This window comes from Fundulus heteroclitus, chromosome 23 (genome assembly GCF_011125445.2).
Source record: "Fundulus heteroclitus isolate FHET01 chromosome 23, MU-UCD_Fhet_4.1, whole genome shotgun sequence".
NCBI lineage: Eukaryota > Metazoa > Chordata > Actinopteri > Cyprinodontiformes > Fundulidae > Fundulus > Fundulus heteroclitus.
In genome coordinates, this window is record NC_046383.1 from 11,311,293 (window position 1) to 11,329,654 (window position 18,362).

An 18,362-nucleotide genomic window follows, 5' to 3' on the forward strand; every position below is an offset into this window, starting at 1 on the left:
CTTTAAAAAAAAACAGATTCTTCTGGTGTTTTGTTGTCTTGCCCCATGCTGATCAGCAGCTGGAGCTCTTCTCTTCGTTTCCCACCAAACCAGCAGCAGGACACCCTTTGAAATCCCCGGCACGCATGGGAAGTCGTATATGTAATCATTCAGAATCATTTTAAATGTCAATGCAGAAGGAATCCCGAGGATCCAGTTTTAATGGGACAATAAAACCGAACCGCAAAGTTGTTGTTTTTTTTTTTCTTTCTTTCTTCTCTTTCTCTTGTTGCTTTAAATGGCAGCCTCGCTTCACCGCTGCCAGCTCTGAAGCACTCGTAAACACATTCGCACCTCTCTTTTATTTAAATGGTGGATAAGTTATGGCACATAATTGAAGAAAAAAAAACTGCATTTGAATGGCGTCTGGCAGAGCAGGGCCAATCCACAAACCCAGGCTGATTTAAAAAGCGCAGAGAAAGAAGAGATAAAGGGCAAGTTTCTGTTGCTGAAAGGAGAAACTTACCCTCACAATGAAGCTCGTCAAAACTTATTCTAGTGTCATGATAATAATACACTTTAATTATAAAGAAAACTATTTGCATAATTAAGTAGTTTAAAACTCGGGGCATTTAAATTAGATTATCGCGCAATGCTGTCATTTTTAAGGTTCAACGTATTTTTTTTTAAATCAGTTAAAGGGGGGAAAAAAGCGATCCAAAAAAAAAAAAAAAAAAAAAAAGTAAAGTCATCTGCTTGCGCTTTGCCCACCAGGAGGAAAAAAAAATCCCTAAAGCCGATGGTCTCTCTGCGATTACCCTATCAGGTGCAAACCGCTGACATGTTTCCACCCACCAACAACAAAAAAGCCTCTCTGTGCCCAAATCTGCAGCCGCAGACGCGCAAACACCTCTGACAGGCAGGCAGGCAGCGCTGCGCTATCACCAACCTCTCCAGGGATCGGCGACGGTTTACTGTCCCAGCGACTTGTTTTTAAATTTCAATTTAACCTGGATGAGTTTATCTGCTTGACTTGTCTTTTGAGGACAACTTTATTATTATTATTTTATTTTTTTAAACATTTTTTTCTGTCTTTCATTCTTGCATTGTTAGAATAAAATGCGCCTTGCAAGGTGTAGAAATCCCCCACAGGTACGGACCAAGATGAAGAGCCTGTGATCTCTGGAGGAGCAGAAGCTCAAAGGATATTTTTTTTAAAGTAAGGGGGATTTCTGAGACGTCGCGGCTTGGCTCCAGTTTAAGGTGAACTTGTGTTTCTCCGAGGACCTGATCTGAGAAGTTACTCTTTTGGGATAGTTCCCCCAACAAGGAAGCACCCAATGTTGCACTCCGCGCCTTCCCAGCTGCGCATATCTTTACACTGGGATTCAGTCTCCTGCTTACCGCCGGAGCTGCGTGCGTAAAGAGACGCGCAGCGGAGCGAAAGCCCGAGACGGAGAAAGAGAAGGGGGCGATCCCGCCAGCCTTTTGCCGGGGCTCCGAGTGTCTGGAAGCAGGTGTATTTCAGCCCTCTCTCTGAAAGCCAAGATGTCCGTGCTGCCTTCGAGGTTCCTCTACCTGTAAGCGCTCCACATCTCTCTTTGCTTTTCTCGCACATAAACGCATGCATTCTTACCAATAGAAGCCGCCAAAAACTTCATATTTGTGCATTGCTGTCATGCAGGTAGGTTGCGTTTATTTTCCATGTAATTGCCCGTGTGATTCACTCCCCCCTCTCTCCTCCTAGGTGTTTACACTTTCTGGTTCTCTACTTCCAGCTGCAGGTACGTTTTCGCTCCTCTCGTACACCTTTCTTGTGGCTTTCTGCATGTTCGTGTGCAGCTTTTCATGTGAGTCATGACGGGAGAATGGCCATGTGCCGCTTTCAGGGCGTTTACTATAATGCAAAAAGGCTACAAATTACAACCAACCCAGATGTGGAGGAAAGATGTTTATCAAGTCAGAAAATATCAATAACCCGAATGAATGTGATGTGTTTGCATTAAAAGTCACAAAAGTGAGCATCTCACCTTTGATTGTAAGACTCGTTAAATATCGAACATTTCTTGTTTGCAGTCGGGAATTCAAGTAGCATTTTTCACTAATTCACAGCAACAGCTGGGTTGTAAACATGTGGATGCCTGGGGTTGAAATTTGCAGTTTGAACAGATGACTCGTTTTAGCGTTTGTTGCCTTGTTTTTTTTTTCCTTTTTTTTTTTTTTTTTTTACTAGATTCGTCTTACTTTGAACCATAACGATTTGCAGGCATCCACTCAGCTAATTGACTGCCTTGGCTTTGATTCAGCCGCAGCACCCTTCCCCTTTCTCTTATAAAAACTATTAATCAGTTCATCATGTGACATGTTTTTTTTTTAATAGAATAAAATAAAATAACATGTAGAGTTTTTCCTGTCTGGAGTTAAGAGTTTGGAGCGTATTTTTGCTCATAAAAAGCACATTTTATAAAGTATTAAATACAAAAACGCAACTAATTTGTGATACATAAAACTATTGTATGCTTTATCTCAAAAAATCTTTTTTTCCCCCATCAGGTTATTTGATTGCATGTCCAAATTTGGTTATTACCATAAAAAAAAATTTATAATAGAAAAACCTAATAGCTTCTCACAATGAAAGACTGGGAAATTCACAATTTCTGGTTGTAAAAATGTACTAGCATAATATTTTTTTACCTTTAAACATATTGAATCTGGGACCAAAAAAATAATAATATGCATTCAAGTTAATTTATTGATATTAGGTTAAGGCAGAAAACCTTATTATTATGCATTTTAATCTCTAAATATCTTCCTGTGCAGCTCCTAATTGTCCCTTAAACTATGTTTTATGCTTTTATGAAGGAAAATTGAACCCCGGGTGGGAGTGAGTGCCTTTCAGTGCCTGCCTGTGTGTGTTCGGTCCATTGCATGGCATATCTTAGATGGATGCAACAGCTGAGCGTCTTCCATGAAGGCGACGGCCAGACTTTTTGATGTTGAGACCATATCCGTTTTCACGCAGCGTCTTTGCAGGAAGGAGACGGTGCGATAAAAAAAACTATTGTCGCGAGCGTTCGCCCCGGCCATGTGCTTAGGCTTGCCTCTCCATTGAGATGAAATCCAACTGTCTACCGAGCACACCTTTGTATTTGTTTAGAGAGGGGTAGATTTGGGATAAATCCCTCAGCAGCTCAGCGAAGCTGTGTTTTGTTGTGTGGTAGCCCTTTTTTTTTCACTCCTCAGCTTTGAGGTTCATGTTTGACAACAGATCACGCTGATGAACAGCTTTGAACATATTTGTGGAGAGTTTGGCATGAAGTGCTTGCAGTTGGAAACATGTCTCAGTCGAAATTGGAATGCAACGTCTTTGGCTGTTGCAGCGGTGACACCTTTTCTCCTCGCTTGTTCGGCCGTCGTGGCTGTTGCAGCTTGACTAACACAACGAGAAGACAGAAAAGCATGAAAGTGGGACTTTCTGTTGGACAATGGAAAGATATGCATCAATACGCAGAATTATTGCGTCAGCCCGGTTCTGAACGTGTTGTTTTTACACTGTAAAATGTGGCTCTTTGGTGCAGGTTGAGTTTCAGGTAAACTACCTGGGTAGAGTTTGGGTTTGTCTTCTGTGGCAGCTATTGACATTATTTGTTGTCACATTCTCTCCATTTGTAGTCTTCATGCAAGTATTTTGAAAGAAGCTGAAGCACCGAAGATAATAATCATTGTAAGATGAAGTTTCCTTGTTAAAATCAAGAGGGGAAAACACATTAATCTAAATTTGCTCAAATCCCAATGCCCCAAACTGAAAATTATACCCACAAATAGGTAGTATCCTAGGTTTTAAGAATGGTTATAGTCTGAATTTCACTTTTTCTTTACCTGAAATAGTTTCCATAGATTCAAATGCACAACCAGTATATATTTGAAAGGCAAAGGTAATGCCACTGGATGAGTTTAAGCCCTGATGTGTGTTCAGCTCTTGCATCCTGGCGGTGTTTGGGGGTAGAATGAGTATGTCTCAGCTTATAGAAGGGATTTAAGAGACAGGGAAACATGTGTGACATCTGAATGAGAAAGAGGGACGTCAGGAGCCCAAACAAGTTTGCGTTCGGATTTAAAGAAGTTGTTTGTCTTTCCTCTCTTATTTAAAGGATTTGCTCTTTGGGCGCTGACGTTTTCCCTCATGCTTTTGCTACTTGCCATCAGTTCACTGAAGTTAAATCAACAAGCACTCTGGGTATGTAATCTGTATGTAATTAGCCACCTGAGATCAGCCACATAAAAAGCCATTACTGTGCAATTACCACACCATATACAGCTGCGGAGATGGGATCGTGGTGCGAACCGAGATTCCAGGGCTTCTGAAAGTATACGTTTCTCCGCGCTCCTCCACATGTCGGGTCACAGTTGCTCTTCTGAAATGCTGCCAAATATTTTTCCACATCTTTACGTCAGGTGTTAGGAAACTTAAAAACGTCGAGATGGTGAGAGGCAAGGAGAGGTTTTGTGCAATATGATTAAAAAATGCCCAACAAGAGAGTCTTTGTGGTTCAAGGTTCTTCATTCTTCCTCACTCACGTCCTCCGCCTGCTTCATTTTCTAATTTATGGACCCTGTTTGGCCTGCAGGCAGATATTTGTTTGATGATAGTGCAACAGGTCTGGATGCTTCAGGTGTATAATTGCTAGTGGCTTGGTTGCTTGTGGAAATGAAGTACAGGTTTCTCAATACTGCCCTAGGCACACCATATACTATGCCCCGATACTCGGGAACGAGGGTTCTCTGCAGGTATTGCACTTGCGCTGTTAGAGTTTCTCTCAAACATCCACTTCATTAGAGTCTCTTGTAATGTAGTTAGCTCCTTGTGAATGCATTGCATACAAAATGTACCACTTTAAAGGGTGAAAACGTTAAATCTGTGCAGCCACAGATTTTCATGCTGTTATCTCAGTCTTTACACCCTAAAGCCCATCTCCCATAAAAAGAAGAGCCCATAAAAACTACGGCACATATTACTATCAACACCTGTCTCTTGACAGTCCCGCTGTCTGTCTCCTCTTGTGCAGGAATCACAGCAGAGCACTGCAGATTTCAGGATTTACATTGAGAACCACACGAGGAACCCGGACGACCTGAGCCGAAAGCAGGTCCGGATCTACCAGCTCTACAGCAGGACCACGGGCAAACACGTCCAGATCTTGGGGAAGAAAATCAACGCCAATGGAGATGATGGGGGCAAGTATGGTATGGGAGAATTTCTGTGCATCTCACTTGACACTTTAGCTAGTCTGAGAGCGCAAATCCGGTTGGGGTAAAGGTTCTGCTGCTTCCAGAGACTCGTTCTTAACCCCGACCCTTTAGGCTCTTTGCCCGGGTTAGGGTTAGGGTCATTGTTTGGAGGTGGGTTTCTGTTTTTCTAGCCCAAAAGGGGTCGGTTTTTCAACACAGGCATGAGTGAATGTAGATGAACAAAAACCTGTTGAAACTACTGATGCTGCTGGGGATCTTTGAGATGAGAAATATCCATCAGCTGGACAGATATTTGCTCTGATCTGTGGCTGTAAAATCTTTTTTGTTCTCTCACTGTTTATTAAATGCATCAATACTTACAACGCACCATTTTCCATCTATACATGCATCAATAAACATCATCTACTTGACGCACTTCCTTGAGTTTAACAAAGAAGTCAGATAAAGGTTAAGGAAATTTGCGTTGATGATTAAATGTCAATGATCGTATGTTCATTTTCTGCTGGATTCAAAACTGCTGGTTCTGGCAAGGCCCATGCAGCGTATCTTTTCTCTGTTATCTGTTACTGTCCTTAAGAAAATATTTGGCACGTCAAGCCTAAAATAAAACCAAGAATCTGTATCTGCCCAGAAAAGTCTGATCTGTGCATTTTTAAGGAATAAATGTTGGGTATTTTATCTTTCTATCTTACCCAGAAAGTGTTGGTCTTTGCTCAGTTTCTGTTTTCTTAATCAAAAGTTGTTTTGTTTTTTTTGTTGAATGTGGGATTTATTTATGACGGATATATTATCTTGGTCTTTTTAAAGTGAAGGATAAGTTTTGTTATTTGAGCAGTGGAGCTGATAGGTCTTTCTTTTTTTTTTTTTTACTTCAAAATGTTAAACGTTAGACGTAACGTAAAAAAAAAACGCCCCTGGAGGATTCTGGTCTGAGACGAATTATCTACCTTAAATCTCACCACTTAGCTCTGCACATGCTTTTTCATCACTGCAGATCAAATATGGCGGACGGCTAAATTGATGGTCAGTAAAGCGCCCTTTGATGTAGCCTGCGCCGAGCTTCCCTGCAGATATTTTTTTTCTCATAACAGCTGACTCACAGCTCCAAAATTGCCGGTCTTGAATGCCTCTGAGTCAGTGTGTTCAGTCGCAGATGCGCACAGGCGAAGTTTCCTCACTGCTTGTTAGAGCTTGAGTGGAAGCAGATCCAATTTTTCCCATGAGCCTTTGCCAATTCTCTCCCCCTGTCCCCCGTCCCTCACCACCTCCTCCCCATCCAGCTGCAGTACCTGGCACCTGTGAACTCCTTTGCACTCGCGAGTAATGCTCACTTTGAAAGATTGTAGTCTCGCGGCAGAAGGCCCGCAAGAAAACAAACAAAAGACACAAACGTGGTTGCAGACCTTTGCGTTCAGATCTCAGGTCTCATATCATAAAGGATGCATCAAAGTTAGTAAAGCACATTTGTTACTTTTAAAACCAGAACCGTCCATTGTAACTGTCGCGTCTTATCCTCTAAAAGTGGACAGTGGGACGGTAACAAGACGAGTTGCCATTGATTTATTTCAGCATTTTAGTCGTCCAGTCGTTGAGGTCAACATATGGCTGCGACTCGCATATTTCAGACAGCAGCAATGCACAGAGAGAACCAAAAAGCAGCTCAGATGAATATTTTCATTCGCTCACGATCATCCAGTCAGCCGAGCTTTTGTTCCTCACGTCTTCATTCAGATTTTTCTCATTTTAGGTTGACTGCGTCGTTAGAACAGAACAAAACACCCACGTTCGCTCTTCTAGTGAAAAATAAGAGCACTTTTTTCGTGTGTTACATTGTTTTTTTAACAAATTAGGGACGTCACAAGGTTCTCCTGTTTGGTTGCGTTTTGGTCCTGATGTACACGTATCATTATTAGCTCCACAAATTCAAACACGGGGAAAAATTGAAACAAGAGCAAACAAAATCCCTTGATTACACAAAGAAGAAAAAGAAAAAAAAATCTTATATAACTAGCCCCTCTCAGATTATAATGCAACAGAATAAAATACAGATGGCTATCCCTATTAAAATCAATTTTCAAAACAAACACAAAATGAAAACAACGGCAGAGTACATTATGTCTCATTATTTTCTTACTTTATAGGATTTCTCAAACTGAATGGATCAACTATTTTTAGATCATCATCCAAATAATTGAACAGTTGTATTTCATAAACCGAGAGACACATCTGCTTGTCAGTGAATGTTTATGATCCACATTTCCCCCTAAAAGGCTAATGTAATATATTCATTCTCCATCTACTGAATCAGTTAAATTGTTCTTTGTCTAGTTACCAAAAATCATAAAATGTATTCCAGTTTAAGAAAAAAAAAAAACACTTATGATTAAACCACATCTTGAATATCACAAAGGTCACACATAAATTAAAAAAATTGGGTCCAAAGACGGAATCTTGTGAGACTCCACATTTAATGGATTTAAAGACTTCAACCTTAAGCCGGACAAATTTTGCTCTTGCTTGTGGAAAATAATCACTCAAACCCATGTGAACAGCTCCTCTCATCCCTCAAACCTGTATGGATTACGGATTAAGATTGAGAATAAGTACAATTTAGTCAGTGGTACTGATGATAGTAAAGTATTGATTCTAATAATAAGTTCACTGATGTGTTGAGGATCGGGACGCGGTCAAAGACAAACACACGGGTTGGAAACTCTTCTCTAAAGACTTGAAACGATCGGATTGGATTTAGAGTTCCCCTAAGTGCTCCTCAACAGATCCAGACTAATCTATCTAATTGTAAAACCAAGCTAGTACAAACAGAAATCTCCTACCAGAGGAGAGGGAATTGCTGTCCCCTCCCAAACTTTTCAGAGAGAGGTCACCTACTTCCCACTTTTTTTTTTTCTTTTTCTCAAGGTTTGATTTTAGGGCGGGAGGTTCCTTCTGCCCCCGAGCCCATCCCATTCCCTTCCACTATTCTTCCCCTGCTCCCTTGAGCGCTACTGAATGGCCCTGTGTGTTAAACAAATGGATCATCTTAACTTTTTGATTGAGTGAGCACAGACTAAAGGGAACTTGAAACCCAATCCCGAGGGGGGGCACATAACCGCTCCACAAATGTTTGGCAGATTTCTTTGCTGGTCTGAGGGCGAGCGGAGACAAAGGTGACCTTGCAGGGGTGAGCATGTCAGATGGGAGCGGGGTGACGGGGGTTCGGAAAAATAAAGGAGCCGTCGGGATGCAGCTTCAGAGCGCATTACTGTTACGTCAAGTCCTGACAGTGGCCTGTTGACATGAATGGCCGTTATTTTTTTTTACCAAAGACGCTTGAGGAAATAAAAAAGAGAATGTCTTAACGCTGTTTATCATTACAAATGAAGTTGTCTGTGGAGCTTAGAGAACTTTAATATACATATTTAAAAAAAATACTCGTGCATTTATAAACTTAATTGCTCAATGTTGGGAGGTTAAATTTAAGACTGAACAATGTATTTAAATGTGTTTTTTTTTTCTCTTGTTTGTGCGAAGATATGTACAGGAAGAAAGGTTTTTTGCTACAAGGCAATTCCGTGACTTTAATTAAGGCTAGTGTTTCTTTTCTTTTCCAGCCCTTCTTGTCGTTGAGACGGAAACCTTTGGGAGTCACATCCGAATAAAAGGAAAGGAAAGCGAACATTACATCTGCATGAACGACAAGGGCAAAATTGTCGGAAGGGTGAGTACGGTTTGGTTTGGGAGGTTTTCAACAGATCTGTTTGCTGGCGCCTTAATATTAGAACTCATGTTTTAAACCAAGCTCTTAATCCTAATTTAGTAGAACCTCAGATCGTTTTTCTCTCCGTGTTTTTTTTTTTTTTTTTGCACACCCGAACAAAACCCCTTTGATAACTCAAAGCCGTTCTTCCATTACGTAATCGGCCAACTCCTTTGACACTCGATCAGTCAATTACTGACTGCAATCACCACAATGCATTGAGAGACTAATGGTCACTTAGGAGGAATGCCGTTGCAATTCTATCACTTAGTCACACCAGGTGGCCACAAGAGCAGGATGACTACATGCGACTGCGGAGATTTACGCTTAGATTTGTTGTTGAAAACGTTTCTCATCCTCAAAAGACGTTCCGTGTATCTTTGTTAATAACTCACGGATGATTGTCATTTTGGCTCCGTTAGTTGTTTTTTCCTGATGTAAAACTTTTCATTTGTTTAAAAACTAAAAGTATGCAAACTGCTTGTTTATCATAATGAGCCGAGTCTTCACAGTCATTTCTATGTACATGTTTAATGTAGGAGAGGATGGAAAGTGGCTAGTATCTGAAATACAGGGCATTATGATCTTACTGGGTTGGGCTAAAAATACTTCAGTTATCCTTATTTATTTTTCATTATTTGTCTCTATAACACTTGTGTATGATTTTATGACAAATTTATAATATACTGGTAAATATACTGGACTATAACCGCCAGCAAGAAGTGCAGCTTTAATTATATCAACACCTTAATCATACAAAGATTAGGAAAATTCTGAAAAAAAAAAAAACTTATATGAGACAACTAACTGGAAATGCACTGATGAAGATTTTGTGTCTGATTTCGGATTCTTGATCTCTGCACAACTTTGACCTGCATTACAGATTTTTAGCCAAGTTCAACTTATCTTTAGGAACTACAGAAGATGATAAACCGGCTGTGACCGGTCGTTAATTATTTATATTAATTATATTAATAGTAAAGGTGAAGTCACACCCTGGGTAGCGACTTCTCGTCTGGATAGAGTGATTATGAAGTGATCACGGTTAGCATTTGCGCCGACCACTTGTCTCCACATCATGCTTTTGTCCTGACAATAATCCTAACCCCTACAGAACTAACGAGTGGAAACATTGTGATTATTGTGTGCGCTTGCTCAGAGGTTAAAGCTGAATTAATTCAGGCTCACAGTTCACCACCCAACCAACATTCTGAGCTAAATCCTCCCCTCCCAGTGTGAACTACTATACTTTCATTTAGGAACTCCTAGCAACACTATGTTTAAAAGGAAATTAAAGTTAATTGCTGTGATGTGCATGAATTATATTTTGTAATATTTGCAGTCAGGTAAATTTCATATCTCTAATTATTTTCTTTTTACATTTCTTGCATACAAAAACATTATTTTCAAAATGACCCAATTATCAATTAACTTTCATTCAGAACTTCTCCCGCTTTAGTTGCCAGAAGACAAACTTTAAGTGAAAACACGTTCATTAAAGCCCTACAAGGTTAGCATGCCCCTTTGATAAAATCTAGATTATTTTTAATTATGTGTGCTGACAAATATCAAACTTATGTTGATCTTAGACAACATCAATGCTGTTTTTTCCCCCACTATACCTGCCTCTACGGTAGTAAGAGGGAAAAGTTGAGCTGCAAACCTTGGACTCCAGGCCTCCTGCCCGCTAACTTTAGAACCAGGTCTGCAGACACAAACCGGCATAATATTTACAAGAACTATATGTAATCCTGCACAAATTCAAACCGTGAGCGGGGGGAACCGTTGAAACGGTTTGCTTCTCGGGACTCTCAGCCATTTTTAAAGTATGCGGTGAGAGCAGCGGAGCTACAATGAACGGCTGAAACTGAAGCTCGCTAAAAGTGCGACACTGGCTCTACGTGAGCGCGTCACAACGATTGTCATGTGGGACAACCAGTAGATAGGGTGATCCCCCGAAAAAGATCGTCCACGATCCCTTTACCCCCTAGACCCCTCAACTGATTTAAAATGTCTTATTTGCTAAAAACTCAAGGGCTTTCAAGATTTAACAAAAATGCGTTCCTCTTGTCATTAATTATGAACTATAAATCTACTTGTTGGTGACCTAATCAGAAATATTAAGGTAAAAAGAGCAACAAACAACAAGGTTTTCATTTAGAAATTTATTCTGACTTGCTGTCCTTTCAGGGATTGCCTACATGTCAGAAAGCAGTTTTTTTTATATTTGTGATTATTGTCAAAACCCATTTAAATATATTTGAGTTAAGGTTAAAAAAATATTGTAGTTGCTATCTGGCAGATTATTATTTCATAATGGTAATGCCCACTTTAAATAAAGGCTCATTTAATTGAAGTTATAAATTTAGCCAGCAGATGTGAATAAATAAGAAATCCGGCCGAGAGGCAAACTAAAGTCAAAGATGCAGACATTGGTTGTTGACATTTAACCTAAACTTTTAGATCCTTTCAGCTACTAAATCACGGAATGTGAAACTTTTTTTCTTATATTGTAAATGTATTAATTAAGCTGCATTCAGCTAACAGCGCATATCAGCCAGTAAAACTCAAACTGAAGCATATATAAGGTTTGTGATGGTAATATTTAGAGAAGCTCCAATCAGGAATTAATAGCAGATTAATTAGATTTCTTTTCTAAAGTTGTTCTATTTTAAACACAGTGTCATCTTAACAATTTAATGTCGTAATGTAATAAACAATAAAAGACAAAAATGAGCTGAAAGTTCCTTGATTGATGTAGTTTGGAATCAAACAATTTTTTCTTTACAGGATTAACACTTTATCCCCATTTTCTCAGAGCATACGTCCCTTTATCTGATTTTAACTAAACTTAGACGTTTCTGTTCTCTAGATGTCTTTCCTGGCAGGAAAAGGTGTGAGTTTTCAGTTTTTTAGCATTAAATGACTATATTTTTTATATTCATTGAGGTTATTGCTGGTCAGTAAGAAATAAGAGGAATAATTTCTGTTTTCAATCCCTAACTGATTGACTGGTGCAACATTAGAAATATTGTAACAGCATAAGACTTATTTTTGGCAGTTCATCTCTTTATGTTTCCCTGCCTGTATTCCATTTCCATTTTACTGTTTAATTTTTGCATCTGGTTGTTTCAAGGGTTTCTTGTCAAGTTTAGGCAGAAATACCTTCTTAAATTAAAGAAAATAATGTTGTGCTTTTGTCCTGACAGTAATTCCTGAAACTTACGCAAACAACTTAGGTTTTGTTCAATTTAGATTAGTATCAAAAGAACCAAATAACAGTGGTATTCAACTAGTATTTGGGTTAAATTTAGGTAGACAGAAGTTCTGCTCTAGTTCTGACTGGCATTGTTACTCTGATGCGCATCGGCCCATCAGAGTAAAATACTCCTATTTTTCGATAAAAGGTTTTTGCGCTAGGACGAGGTGGTTTTTCAGCCATATCAAAATTGGTATATTTGCAAAACTGCAGTTTTTTAGCATCACACAAGTCATGTGATCAACAACCGGATGTTGCTGCTGGTGAAATAGATGAAGAAGACGACAGGAAGTAGTAGCAGGATGATGGCACGGCGTATTTTTTACATTTAGTTCATGACACGGGTATTATCAACATACTAGATTCAAAACAGCAAAGGAAGGCGAGCATTTACCAAGATCTTGAAGCGGCCATGAAGGAAGTGGGGTTCCACAAGCCGTGGCAAATATCATAGGTTCGAAATGGAAAACTCTGAAACAGAAATACCTGGCAGAGAAGAGAAAGCTCAGCAAAAGTGAAAAAAATAACTAATACGAGACACTTATCGAAATTAGAAGAATATCGACAATGTTTTGCGCACATTTGTAATGGAAACGTAACTAGTGTGAGTCGGGGTTTGCGGAAAACCGGAACTGGATCAGGACTGCAACCAGCACCACATTCAACGTGAGCAAGGCGTAACAAGCCAATATTACCAATGTGGTACATTGAACAGAAGTTAAAATGATGGTATACCATCAGACTGCAGTCGCCTTCATTTGGTGTAATCACAAGGAAGGAAACTAGTTACAGCTGAAGTTAATTATGGTCGCTAAACATGCACAGCAGTGCAGATATTCAAAGCAATCTGCAGAAATCAGTAGTATGAACAATAGGAAGTAAAAACTACTGTAAAGCACTGTAAAAGAAAGTATTTTCTCACCCGATTAAATCCAAGACACATTTTCTGATAATAGTCAGCCAAGAGCTTCCTATAGAAATAATGTTTTCTTTCCACCGGTTTACTTCAATGGAGCTAAGAGAGAAACTTTGATCCAATAGTTTGTAAAATTAGTTTTTCTAGTACTTGTGTACCTCACTTGATATATTAGAAATATAATTTTTTTTTGCCCCTGCAAAATCCATCATGTTTTCTTCAACCTAAATATATTCTCTGGGTATTATTTGATGGCGGGGCCAAGACCGAGTGACAACTACTCAGTAAGAGGCTTTATCAAGGGACCAAAAAAATAAAATCAGTATTATAAAGAACATTTGTAACTTGTCAAAGCATATTCTTTGCATATTCAAAGCATATTCGGGCAGTAAATTTATAGACAGCCATTGTTCCCTCGAAATCAAGCTTGGTAATTACAAATAAGACCTTTTAATGAAGCCTAGAACACTGGAAGAGTTTCCTATAGAAATACTGTTTTCTTTTCACCGGTTTACGTCAACGGAGCTAAGAGAGGAACTTTGATCTGCGTAAAAGCCTGTTATGATTTACCTATGTTTCATACTTTAGATTCTAGGTTCTATGACTCTAACATACAATGATATTTGCCCTCTGAATAGCTTATCCTCAATGAAAACGAACCATTTTAGGGAATAACACACTGATGCCAGCCCACAAACTTACTGAAATAAGCTGTGTTACTGATTTTGTCCGTTCTCTTTTCTCGTTCAGCCCGATGGAAGGAGGCAAGAGTGCGTCTTTGTGGAGGAATTCCTGGAGAACAACTACACAGCTCTCGTGTCGGCCAAGTACAAAGGATGGTACCTCGGCTTCAACCGGAAGGGGCGGCCCAAGAAAGGCTCGCGCACCACGCAGAGGCAACAGGAAGTCCACTTCATGAAGCGCCAGCCGAAGGGCCGAGTGGACCCGCTGGAGGAGTTCCGGTTCACCCCAGTAACTAAGCGGACGCGAAGGGCTCGGCGGTTAAAACCCAACTCCAAGAGGAACTGAGGGGACCGCTGGGACAGCACTAAATATCCTCACCGGGGGGAAACAGTAACTGAAAAATCTCAAGCTTCTTAAAAGAACCGCCGTAAAGACTCCACCTCTGTAAAAGAAAGACGAACAAAACGAACAGAAAAGTCAAAGATGTTATATTTTTGTATTTCAGGATGACTGAATATTTCCCGACTCTCGGATTCTTCCTGGGTTGATGTCATTGCGCTAATGTCTCTGTCGTGTTATTTATACTGGATAAACTCAAGGACCTCTGAGAGAAACTCGTGTCGCCGCTGTCCTCAGCCGCGTTAGAACTGCAAGCCGAAGGCGTGCTTTCTTTTTTGACAATGGGAGCTGAAGCAGGAGCTGACGCAATGTTATAAAAATCAGCCAACTAGAGATTTATTGGAATACCTGTCGGTTTTTGTTTGTGTTGCCACTGACAACGCGGATCCCATACTTTCCACTGGAATTAGACACCATGGAGATGAAACGGAGAGGGGCGGCAGGTGACACCATGCTGCCGGGATAACTGTGTAGCTCTGAGTGCAATATTTTACAAGTCTCTTGTCCTCTACTTTCTTTCCATATGCCTTTCATCCCTAAAAGTCGCTCGCGGCTCCTGGAATGCGCCGAAACCTCGCGGTCCCCGCTGAGATCTTCATGACATTTCCATGCAGCCTGCGATTCGGCTGAAAGGCGACGTGCTTTGACGAGTCCGACACCTGTTGTGATTTTAGTCTTGTTTAAACACTGGAAGGAAACAGTACAAGCAGGAAAGAAAAAAAAAAGCGTAATTCCACACGGTCTTCCAGCTTCATCACACTTGGGGAAGGTTGATAATCCCTTTTGTCTGCTTCTTTCAGCTCTTTGTCACACGTGTTACAAAAACTGTTTCAAACACGGATGCCTTTTATTCCCAAACTGAGAGCTTGGCAGCCTTTTGGGGCTGACGATGACTTCCTCTACCTCTTTTGTTTATCTTTACCTAGACTGACTGTCCATGTTCAGTTAATCTCAACTTTGACCCTAAACTCAGCTCTTCTTTTTTCCCCCTCTCCCTCACTTGAAGATGCTTTCAGTAAAAAAAAGCACATCAATCATCCACAGACAGGTAATCTGTGCATTATCCTCCACCATTAATTCATACACCTTTATATGATGATTAAAACTACTTCTCAAATACTCAGATGACAGGATTCAGGGAATCCTGTCATCAGTGGGATTTTCTGCCTGAATCCCAAAAAGGGAAAACTCTTCACTTCTCACTGACTACAAACTCCAGGGTTTTTCACCAGTAGTTTGTGTTTACCTGCCTCCTGACAGGTCTTTTTTTATATGAGTTGCTACTAACAACATGACACATTTATGTTTTTTTAAAACAAATCTAAGCAAAAAATAATTTTATGACTATTATTAAGATATTTATTGTCTCCTTTTGTAAATAAAATGTGAGTTTTATTTGGCCTCTTTTAATAAAACGAGGACTATATTTAAAAAAAAAAAAAAAGGTTTGTGTTTATTGTAGAAATACCTTCACGTGTCTCAGTTTGAGGTGATTTTTTTGAAAAATGTGCCCACCAAATATGATGAATGCTGCAGGTAGTAGGTTCAACATAGCGTACATTCCCTTCCCCGCATACTGCCAAGGTATGCATTTTTATATACAAACTCAGGAGTGTGAAGACTACTTTTAAGGTCATCGCTTTAAAAAGACCAATTGCAACATCGCTGAGGGATTTTTTTTATATCATCACAAATGTCTTGAGAGAGTTTGCGAATCTGGTGCTCTACCTGCTACACTGAGACGGTCGTATCTGCAAAAGGCATTATTGGACAAGAGAGTAGCATTTCACTGCCTAGTTTTTGTTAAAGTACTAAAATCGCAGCAACAAAAACAAATTGACATACACACACACATACATATATATATATATATATATATATATATATATATATATATATATATATATATTTGCTAAAAATATAAATTATTACAGATAAGGTCCTTAGACCAAGAGTATTTCAAATATAGACGATGTCCTCTGAATCTATGAACCGACAATCATTCGGTGATTTTTGCATGTTTTAAAAGTGCTAAAGGAAAGCGGAGTTGCACATCTCATAATGTTGTGTGCAGGAATGATGTTTATAGTTACTGTCAGGCTGAAAGATGGAGGCTTTGAAGGGGGAAAAATACTTGTGTTTAAATTCCTTGCGATCTTATCAGGGCCCCCCCTCCTTCGCTCCACTCTGGTAGTCACCTCCAGCAGATCCAGAGATTCCCCATTCTGTCATGGGATTTCAAATGTCTGACCTGCTTTTAAAGGTGGAAACAGAGTGCTCGACGTGTGACCCGGTGATGCACCATTAACGTAATGGATCCGCACTGAAGACTCTTTGTCTTCGGGGGTTTGCTGTAAGAGGACTGGGGGATTTTGAAGAATGTGTTATGTGGTTCAAACTTGACTTGATGTTGTGTATTTATTTTATTATTTTTACGTGCAACTCAAGAGCTATAGGTGGCATAAGGGGAAAGAAAGCCAGAACTAAAACATGCAAAGTTTTATTTGGGTATATTGCTCTGGCATAATATATAATTCAGATACAATAAAAACGTTGATCTTCTTGTCAAATTACCCAATAGTTTGTAAAATGAGGTTTTCTAGTACTTGTGTACCTCACTTGATATATTAGAAATATATATTTTTAGCCCCCCTGCAAAACCCATCATGTTTCTTCGACCTATATATATGAAGAGGCTTCATGCAGGGACCAAACAGATAAATCAGTAATATAAAGAACATGTATAACTTGTCAAAGCATATTCTTTGCATATTCAAAGCATATTCGGGCAGTAAATTTATAGACAGCCATTGCTCCCTCGAAATTAAGCTTGGTAATCACAAATCAGACCTTTTCATGAAGCCTAGAACCCTGAAAATCTCAACCTAACTTTTTGTTAAAACAAGCCTAGAAATAATTAAGGAATCTAATTGATCCAACTTTACAAATTCTATTTCTGTGAGAACGAACCCCATCTTTTCTCCCCCCCCCTGCCCTCATACTGCATACTTCAAACTTGACCAAGCACAACCAAACTGCATCTGGGTATATTGACATTTAAACGAGTGCTGATGGTTTAGAACATGTCAACCCAGTCGCAATAAGGAGATGGCATTTTTGCATAAGCCTCCTGCTAGGCTTTTCTCTGACTCAACCTTTGATCATTGGAGGCTGGATGGTCTTGGAAGTGGACCAATAACTTCAAAATGAAACATAGAATTCCCTTTTTGCAAAGCTTAGCCTCCTTCTGAAAGGAGGTGGGATCTTTAAAAGGAGTCCCGTCTGCCAACTAGGTTTTATTCTTTTATTAGAAAGATCTCTGCATGCTAAACCGTTGCATAATGGGTACATTATGACCGGAGCTATGTCAATATGGAGAGAAAAAAAAAACGTTGTGGTTCTGAATAATTATCCAAGTTTTAGTGCAACAACAACAGAGTGGTTTCTTTGGGCTGGATCTCAGCAACCACACACTTAACAATTAGCCCTGTCAACAGAAATCTGCCATCCCTGAGAAATAAAACAAGCTTTGTCTCTGTGAACGGCACCGAAATTGTTCCTCAAAGTCTGTGAAAAACAAAAACATGACGCCAAACCAAACAAAGTCCAAGCTATTCTATACCTCGTGCCACTAAATGCAGTTTCGGGTCACGTCATTTACTGTCCAAACAACTCTGCTGCTGCCACCCGTCTAGCTGACCCTAAATGCTAACCGCAGCCGACTGGTTGCCTTTTATGACTGAATCCCACCAGGGAAACACTCTGTGATGCTCAAAGTATTTTGGAATAAACGGCTGAGTTGTGTTTTTCCAGGATTGCAAATGTGCTCACTGTAAATACAGTTTCTGCAAAGCCAGACCCGTCATGTTTTTTTTTCTTACCTCTGAACAACACACAAAGTGAAAGTCAAGAGTCAATAACACAAAATTTTGTTGATTTTTGTTTTCCTTCATTCATAATCACACAGGAAATGTATGTTTTTCTAACAACAATAACGTAAACCAAACTTTGTTGATTTTAAATGCTCACAAATACTGGAGTGTATTTTTAGATAAACCACATTCTCACTCTTAAGCTTTATGCTCCTGCTCCACATAACATAAGGCAAAAGTAGTTGT

The 18,362-nt window shown here is 39.7% G+C and overlaps 1 protein-coding gene across 2 annotated transcripts; it reads left to right on the plus strand.

The window, feature by feature from the left end:
- The first annotated feature begins 746 nt into the window (after nucleotides 1-746).
- On the plus strand, nucleotides 747-16,030 carry fgf24 (fibroblast growth factor 24). Of its 2 annotated transcripts, none has more exons than XM_021320622.2 (5): nucleotides 747-1,559; nucleotides 1,727-1,763; nucleotides 5,046-5,214; nucleotides 8,841-8,947; nucleotides 13,912-16,030. In XM_021320622.2, the coding sequence occupies exons 1-5, from the start codon at nucleotides 1,528-1,530 to the stop codon at nucleotides 14,188-14,190; spliced, it is 624 nt and encodes a 207-aa protein (XP_021176297.1). In that variant the 5' UTR covers nucleotides 747-1,527; the 3' UTR covers nucleotides 14,191-16,030. The 2 variants fall into 2 exon arrangements, with proteins under 2 accessions (XP_021176297.1, XP_012726287.1); XM_012870833.3 differs by having other exon boundaries at nucleotides 749-1,559; nucleotides 5,046-5,223; nucleotides 13,912-16,029.
- The last annotated feature ends 2,332 nt before the right edge of the window (nucleotides 16,031-18,362 follow it).